This window comes from Pinus tabuliformis, chromosome 6 (assembly GCF_031772625.1).
Source record: "Pinus tabuliformis cultivar Carrire ecotype Pingquan chromosome 6, CPIR1, whole genome shotgun sequence".
Taxonomy (NCBI): Eukaryota; Viridiplantae; Streptophyta; class Pinopsida; order Pinales; family Pinaceae; genus Pinus; species Pinus tabuliformis.
The window spans coordinates 273,446,755-273,456,251 of NC_142292.1; the positions used below are offsets into that span (position 1 = coordinate 273,446,755).

Consider the following 9,497-nt stretch of genomic DNA (forward strand, 5'->3'; position numbering starts at 1 on the left):
CCTGCAATGAAAATCCTTGTGCAATGTGTAGAATCTCGATGAGATATCTATTGATGGTCAGCCATTAATTGTCGAATGATTGACAAGACTGTGTTGCTTATGCCAATACATGAGAGTGATATTGTCAGCCATGAGAAGCCTCTGTAAATCTCATGAAATTCCCTTTCGCATAGATAAATAGACTTAGTAATGAATATGAAGCAAGCCCACCGAGTGGTGCATTATGGCCGCCATCCACATGTCATGCAAGACTTGAATGTTTTCCAAGGGAGGCATATTGTCACATCTGGCCGACTCATGGGTTGGTGGGGTAGTGGCAACACGCTCTCCCCACTCTGCCCTTTTGCGACCTTAGTCACCCCATCCGAGGTAGATATACCAACATGATCTACACCAATTTTTTTTTTTTTTAAATTAAATAATATATTTTCAAATTTAAATTGATTTTGAAAAAATCATATTTTTTTAAATTAATAAGAGAAATTCATATCATAATTATTCTCACCATTTTTTGATGATGACTATTTAGTGAGATATTATCAAGTTTAAAGTGAAAACTTTTATTATTATAATTTTAAGTTTAATTTTAAGTTTATTGGGATAGATTGAACCATAGACATTTTGTATTTAAAAAGAGTTTGTTGATTAATATAAAGACGGATATTAAGTTTGAAACTTGGTTTATTTCTTTTATTTTTTATTTTTCACGGTAATAAGTACATTCTATTAGGCACAATGAGTAACTTCGTTGAAACCACTGCCACTATTTTACCATTAGTAAAACTATTTCATAAATAACACATGGGCCAATAACCGAGGTTACTTGGGACACAAATTGTGAACCATACCACTTGAGCCAAGTTCCTTTAACAAATTTAAAACTTGGTTTATTAACTTTACTTATTCATTTAATTATTTGTAGGATAACATTAAAATCAATAAATCTTTCAACTACTCAATTGTTTTTGTGAAGCTTCACAGAAAAAGGGCATATGAAGAAGCAATCTGTCCCATAGGCTATCTTTAACCTCATGGAAGTTAAAATTATTTCTTTCTTTCTTTTTTTCCTACTAGGTTCTTTTTCCTACTAGGTTCTTTTTTTAAAGTTTAAACCGATCTGATAAAATATTTTCTTTAGAAAACGTCATGATATATTATTAAAAAGTTAAAACTGAACTGAGAAAATATTCTCTTTAGAAAACGTCATGATATATTATCCACAATACTGCACAGCATGCTTCATCAAATTGTTATCTATGTAAATATTAATCACTAAGATCAGAGCCAGGAATCCAATCAAGGTCTATTTACAACACCGTGCTTATCTACGGATTATGGGTTTTTATAACTCTCATTCAACCCGTGTTCGTTATTGATAACTAAACAAAAACAAAGCCGACGAAAGCTGACAAGATCCCTCTTCGTGTATTGTTACCAAGCCTATAAGTTCTATTCAAATCCATCTTCCACCATCCTTCCACCCAAACGAATCTGGGATAATCTAGGGGTTTTGGGTTTTTATGAATCTCGTCCAACTCATGTTCGTCGATGATAACAAAGCAAAACCAAAGCCGAGGGATGGCTGACAAGATCTCTCTTCCTGTCTTGTTACCAAGCCCATCACGGCCATTAAACCCAACTTCCATCCTCCTTCCACCCAAAACGAATCTAGGATAATCTAGGGATTTGGGGTTTTTATGAATTTCATCCAACCCGTGTTCGTCGATGATACCAAAGCAAAACCAAAGCCGAGGAATGGCTGACAAGATCTCACTTCCTGTCTTGTTACCAAGCCCATCACCTCCATTCAAACCCATCGTCCAGCATCCTCTTACCCAGAACGAATCCTTCCCTGTGATTTCTCTCCTCCAACAGCTTCTCAGAAATCCTCCTCCTCACCGTGACCACAGCACACCCAAACCAAATTTCGACCCCACAGTCAACGAAACCCAACAGAAAATTAACAAGTTCCTAGTTCTGGACTGCCCCTCCAGGCCTCCGCCAATCATCAAAGATGCTCCAGACGAGATTGTGGATCTCAGTTCTCAATTGAGTTCCAATAATTGTAAAAGAAATCCTTCTGATATAAGTTTAAGGACTTCCAGGAAGCAAAGATTGGGGAGATACCATGGCGAGAAGAAGCGTAAGCCTTGGAAGAACGAGCTCTCAGAATCCGGTGAGTTGATCTATAACTCCATTGTAGAGAAAGATGGAAATTTGGGGGAAATTTTAGATTTTGGTAAGGATAAATTAGCAGAGGGAGACCTATTAAGCATCATAAAAGGGCTGGGATGGCTCAAACAATGGAAAAAGGCTATGGAAGTCTTTGATTGGATGAGGAAACATGAGGATCACAAGCCAACTGGACCAGTAATTGCAGTTATGCTTAGCATTTTGGGTTGGAGGGCTCCACTCGCCACAGCTGTTGATCTGTTTAACAATCTTCAACACGAAGGGTATGCCATGGATGTTTATACTTATACTTGCTTGATGACTGTTTGTGCACGTAATGGGAAATACAAAGATGCAGTACTTCTGTTCCAAAAAATGAAGGAAGAAGGATGTAAACCCACCATTATTACATACAATCTAATGCTTAATGTCCATGCGAAGATGGGCCATTATTGGACCAAGGTCTTAGCTCTTTTTGAAGAGATGAAGTCTGAAGGTATTAGTCCTGATGAATATACCTACAATACTCTCATCAGTGCTTGCACCAGGTATTCTCTGTATGAAGAAGCAATGGGATTCTTTAATGAGATGAAGGCAGCTGGATGCATACCTAACAGAGTGACCTACAACTCGCTTCTTCATGTGTTTGGGAAATCTCGGCGACATGAGGATGCTTTGAACATTTTGCAAGAAATGGAGAAGAGTGGGTGCCCTCCCAGCATTGTTACTTATAATGAACTGATCTCTGCTTACAGTAGAGCTGGCCTTTGCAATGAGGCAGCTGCTTTGAAGGATACCATGTTGAGTAAAGGTATTCATCCAGATATCTTTACTTATACAAGTTTGCTTTCTGGATTTGACAAAGCAGGGCGAGATGGGCAGGCTATAGAGATTTTTACGGAGATGAAAAATGCAGGCTGTGAACCAAATCTCTGCACGTTCAATGCTCTTATCGGCATGTATGGGAAAAAGGGGAAGTTTGAGGAGATGATGGGAATATTCGATGAGCTTAGATCCAATGGGTGTACCCCTGATATTGTCACATGGAATACCCTATTATCAATATTTGGACAGAATGGAATGCATGAAGAGGTTTCTCAAGTCTTCAAGGAAATGAAGGTTGCAGGATTTGTTCCAGAGCGGGATACATTTAATACTCTCATTAGTGCATATAGTAGGTGTGGGTCGTTGAAACAGGCTATGACAATTTACAGTGCAATGTTGAAGGTTGGCATTGGTCCTGATCTTGCTACCTACAATGCAGTGTTGGCTGCACTTGCTAGGGAGGGGCTTTGGGAACAAGCAGAGAAAGTTCTCTCGGAGATGAAGAGTGTCTGCTGTAAACCAAATGACACAGTCTACGCTTCATTGTTGCATGCTTATGCAAATGGGAAAGAGATAGAGCGAATGAAGACTCTTACAGATGATATATATGCAGGCGTGATTTATCCGAGTAGAATCCTCCTTAACACACTTGTGCTTGTGTACAGCAAATATTGCTTGCTCAGAGAAACAGAACATGCCTTTTCAGAGCTGAAGAGAAGAGGTTACATGCCAGATTTGAGTACTTTCAATGCCATGATTGCCATTTATGGGAGGCTGCACCGGATTGAAAAAGCACATGATATATTAAGATCCATCAAAGGAAATGGCTTGAATCCGGATTTAGTAACATACAATAGCTTGATGAACATGTATGGACGAAATGATCAATATAGAAAATCTGAAGAAATTCTTAGAGAAATGCAAGCAGCTGGAGTGAAGCCAGATGTAGTCTCTTACAACACAGTTATTAATGCTTACAGTAAACATGGCCTTATGCAGGATGCTTCAAGGATTTTTTCTGAAATGAAAAAGTCGGGCCTTGCTCCTGACATTGTCACCTACAACACATTTGTGGCAAGCTACTCAAGCCTAAAAATGTTTGGAGAAGCTATGGATGTTCTCGAGTACATGAGGAAACAAAAATGCAAGCCTAATGAGAGAACATATAATGCCATTGTAGATGCCTTCTGTAAAGTGGGGAGATTCAGGGAAGCAATTATATTTGCTGATAATATCAAGAAAAGTGATCAATTCTTTCACAGAAAAGAAGAGGCCAGACTTGTTAAACGCATCCATGATTATCAAGTTTGAAGTGTTTCTGTATCTTGACATTTTTATTTGCAGTTTCAAATCTGTGATAGGTCATTACATCCTTTAGACATCCAATACATGGTTTAGTCTTTATCAGCAAGATCAGAAAGAAAAGATTTGCAGGTCAAGATTCCATGTAAGGGTGTTATCCATATTTTATAGTTTGGTGACTTCCATGAAGATGAATAGACTCATTCTCAGGTTCACATTCTTTGATGGCAACATTTCAGCTGTGAAATTAGGGATTCAATTGAACACTTTGATTGCACTGGGTGATTTCATGCCCTACTCCATGTGCTTGAAACATTCCATTTAATTATCCATAGCAAGGGGTATACAGTAATAATCCCCATTCACAGGATAGTAAATAACTGAGTGTAAGATGGGCATTTTCTCATGGGAGATTAGAATTTTGCAGCAACAATTGTAGTACTACAGCTTGACATCAAATTGTAGGTATTCTTGTCTTCAATTCATGAGAAAAATGCTTTGTTCAAAGTTCCGGCCCTTCACAAATCTAATTTTATGTTCTTCGGCAGAGAAAAGATGTTCAATTTATTGTAAATATGATGAAGAAAACAGGTGGTGGCTATACTTGACATTCAGGGACAAGCTATGTAGCTTTTTACTTGAATTATTAATATGACGTACCAACATTTATTGCCAGTCTGGAATTGTAATGACTGGTATTCATGTCATGGTAAAATATGATAAGCAATTAATCTTTGCCATTTCATCATGTTGATTTCATGAAGTTTTTAGTCTTAAGAGCTTTTGTGCCTGTTTTTCCTAGGAGAATTGGGTTATTAAATTCAAGGTGTCGTTTTGGTCTAAGTAACTGTTCGATTGTTAACAATCATTTTCACAGTTTTCACTCACACAACTCTGGTATTCATGAGGTTTATTAAGGATCTCTGATTGAGCAATTACTTGCTTCCACATTATTTTTCTGTGCATGATCGCATGTACAGTACTTTCGAGGTGGAGAGATCCATCCAGTCATTACCATGCAAAGGTCCTGAGCTTTCCATGATTCTTACTTAGATCAAATTGTCTAGACTCTAGTCCATTTGTTTGATCCATATTGCCATATCCCTCTAAAGTGGAAAGTACAATGGAATCAACGTCATGTAAGAAAGGGCCACTTTCCAATGGATATTATTGTTGAAAATGTTTCTTCAGGACCAGATGAAGCTCCATCATCCACGAGTGGCAGAGTATCTGAACCTAACTACAATGCAGACATCATGAATGAATCACAACCAAGACAGGCATTCTTCAAGGGTAGGCCCTGGAATACTAGCAGCCACGAAAAAACACAATGTACCGACGATTCATCCATTTTGCTTCCACATGAAAGGCTACAATATCTATTGAACTTATCTTGAACTATGACTATAGAGATACTGATATATCCTTCTAGGTTTTTAGATCCAAATAGGTTTTGCATACTTCCACAACCAATCTTTGAGTTTTGCCACCATATGAACAATTGATTTTGAAGTTAGCTCTGAGTAGAAACCTATAACCATTAGGCAATCGAGTTTCTTTCCTTCACTGTTGCAGTTATGTCTCCAGTTAAAAACATTCCATATGGATTTTGTTGCAAGAACAAATTTCTTACATTATATTGGAAAGAAAAAAGATATACGAAGAATTTGTGCTGAGAAAGAAGATTCAAAATATGGTTCTGTACAAGATTGCATTGATCCGTCTAGACCCTGCAGCAATAGATTCATAGAATCTTCAGCTGTTGACCATATAATAAATGGAGAAGAGGAGTTAAAACAAGAGATATTCAAAGAGAAGTTGCAAGCATCGAAAAATAAGAGATATTTATTGATATGCATGGATGACCAATAACTGTCAATGGGATAGTATCATAGTAGAATCATCCCTACAATGTGGCTAGTGAAGACACAAATGTTAACAGTTAAGTGATGTTTTCTGACAGGGAATGATAATGTTAAGAAACAATGTCACTAGTTAGTTATGTTTTTATGTCATGAACTGAAAATATTTCCTCCCCATGAACTAATGTATGCTTTCAGCATCATCCATCCACATTTTTGGCATGATAAAAACAATTGTGAGCACCTATTTGAACTACAACTATGCATTTGTTGATGTAGTATATGGAATTTGCACTTTGTACCACCATACATGAATCCTAGAATATATCTTTTTGCATCACAAATTAGGTATACAAATGGCCACCTTAGGATGACCACAAGGACTCTTATATTGTTATGGATCAAAACCCCAATTAGCATAAAAAAAAGTAATGCCACTCCTTTAGAATAATAAAAAGTGAATGAATAACAATGCCACTTCAAGAAGGCAAACTTTATTACACATGTTTACAAATAACTCTTCAGGATCCATAAAACTAGATTTTCTGTGTATATAGGAGCAAAGGGTAATTACAAATAATGTAATGACCTAGGTTAATTTGTCCGTCCAAGGGTTTCCTTTGCAAGTTAGGGCTCCCAATAAAATAGCAATAAAAAATGCATGCACTCATATAATAGCAGCTATTCCTTCACATAATGCAAGTTATTCAACAGCAATAATTGACATATAGGAATGAGTTATCCAACACCAATAATTGACTTATAGGAATGACAGCAATTTGGTATTCCCCAATTCCACCATAAAACAGGACTGACTGTCCAATTAACCAGTACAGTATACAGCCAATACTTCAAATAAAACAATGGCAAATATAAATGAACCAACCCCAACAATTTGGCTGAATTCACTGACAGTTTATCTTCTATTCTCCACAAAACCTGACTAATTTGTTGTTTGAGGAAACCATAAACTCGGCTGCCTACATTTCAGAAAGTCTGGTAACAGTTAGGAGGGCCGAATGCCTGCTTGTAACAGTCCAATCTTCTAATGGCTTCCATTGCCTTAGAAATGTGTCTCCCTATGGTAGGCAGAAGCAAATAGGGTCAAATTCCACTTTGGACAGCTCATTTGATGGAGATAATTATTGTGTTAAAATCCTCTTTCCGAGAGGACCAAAATCGACCTAAAGATCACTCAAATCAGAGACGGAGAAGTGCAGTTTTGAATTAAAAGCCATCACATATGAAATTTTCAAGGTCGGCTTCAACTTCAAGTAGGCTCATGAAGCTCAAACAACTTGTCTTTTCACCCACATGGATTCATATAAATACGAGAGACTTCATGCCTCATTTGGACATCAACACAACTCACATTCTTTTTCTCTCTTCATTTACTTGCTAAGTTGCAACAAACGTTGCCCAGGGGTCCAAACGGAAATGAGGAAACTCGTACCGTACGGCTTGGAAACTCATTTCTGGCCGTATTGGCCCATTTCACGCTGGGGAAACGTGGCCAGTACAGCTGGAAACGAGTTTCTAGGCCGTACGACAGAGTATCTAGTTAACATTTGACGTTTTCTTTTATTTATTTTTTATTTTTTCGCTTCTAATTTATTGGGGCAACCTAATGTTCAAGCCTATGGCCCTAGTGTTGATATGCAGTTCATGGTAATGTTAAATTCTTAATGTAAAAGGATGAAAATGAAAGATAAAGGTCATCATTTTACTTAAATTTTTAACATTACCATGAAATTACTCAGGATGTTTGAAAGTGGTTTCACCCTCATTGGATTTCATATGGAGAAAGTAGAATTTTAGATCTCATTCAAAATCCAGCAGACTTATCTGTTTTTCAGGATTTCAGGATTGGGGGGATTGCAATGTTTTTGTTGGCTTTTGTCATGTACTAGGGTATGGAACTTGTATTTAATCAAAAGAACCAAGCCCTCTATGCAGTGGAGACTCCCAATAATCAAGAGCACCTAGAGTACTAGGGTATGGAATTTGTATTTAATCAAGAGCACTAAGGTCATTCGACTATGTAGGAGGAGACTCCCAATCAAGCACAAGACAAGAAATTAAAAATTTCTCGTGGCTGATTTTGGATATTGCTATTTTCATTATGTGATCATTCATGAGTAAATGTGATGTAAATTTAGATATTTATAGTTTATGCATTGACAATTGAGAATTTAATCATAATGTAATAAATTAGAATGTATCATGTATGCTTTATGATTGCACATATTTATTAAATGTCCTATAATATATATGTATATATATATATATATATATATATATATATATATGTATATATATATATATATATATATATATATATATATATATTGTGTTTCCTTGTTTCCAAAATTAGGGGGGTCACGTTTCATACCCATTTCCCCGTTTCGTGCAACTTAGTTTACTTGGTTTGTACAGGTTAAAGGCAACTCTTCTCTCTTCACACGTGAGGATCTTGGAGGCAATTTTGTCTTTTCTGCAGACTTTTCCACTGGACGGTTTGACTGCAGTTTGACCGAATTTGACTCCATATCTCGATCTGATTTTACCTACAAAAGTTTGATTTCTTGAGGTCGAGTTGACTGCCCCAAAAACAAAGTTAATATGGGCAGTTTGACTGGAGTTGACTTTCTGGTTTGGCTGCAAACTGCAACAGCAAACTTTCTCTCTTTTGACTGGGTTTGACCGAAGTTTTTGGAACTGTTTTGACTGATCCTTGACCAGCAAAAGAGGCCGCATTGACTGGGCGTTGACCAAATTAGATTGGAGCACATTTGTCCATGATTTTATTGTTGTTGAGTTGATTGATTAGGGCAGTCAACTGCTGTTGACTTTTTGCAGCTTTGACAGTCAACTAGATTTGACTTTTCTTCATTTTTGGCATAGATTTTACCTTACATTGTTGATATATTGGATATGGATGATTTACTCTCTCTACTGAACATTTGAAGACAATCTAATATGAAGAAGATTTGCGAGGGTTTTCCCCATAGTGGATTTTGCCCTGGTCATTAACCAAATTTGTGTTTCTTGTCTCTTGGCTATCTTTTATTGTGCATTTGCTTAATTGTTCTATCTACTATTTCTCTACTGCTATTGGATAACTGAAGAAGTGAAATTGTTAAATTGGATGCTACGGGACTCTATTGAAGTAATAGTTGCAGAATATAACAAATTGAAGAAAAATTAACATGGTATCAGAGCTGAGGTGAAGACAAGCCCAAGAGACATAGAGCAAGAGCATCCATTTTCTAGCAGTTGATCAAGGAAGGGAATAATCTTTTGGTAAAAATGGCTTCCTCCTTCAAGGAGCATGAA

At 37.0% G+C, this 9,497-nt stretch overlaps 1 protein-coding gene across 1 annotated transcript; it reads left to right on the forward strand.

The window, feature by feature from the left end:
• The first annotated feature begins 1,366 nt into the window (after positions 1–1,366).
• Positions 1,367–4,977, forward strand: LOC149258419 (uncharacterized). Its single transcript, XM_089415333.1, has one exon. It carries the CDS (start codon positions 1,726–1,728, stop codon positions 4,306–4,308), a length of 2,583 nt encoding a protein of 860 aa, XP_089271459.1. The 5' UTR covers positions 1,367–1,725; the 3' UTR covers positions 4,309–4,977.
• Positions 4,978–9,497: the final 4,520 nt, after the last annotated feature.

What these genes read in the sequence shown, in the direction of transcription:
- LOC149258419 (XM_089415333.1), top strand. Translation starts at nt 1,726, where the DNA reads ATGATACCAAAGCAAAACCAAAGCCGAGGAATGGCTGACAAGATCTCA.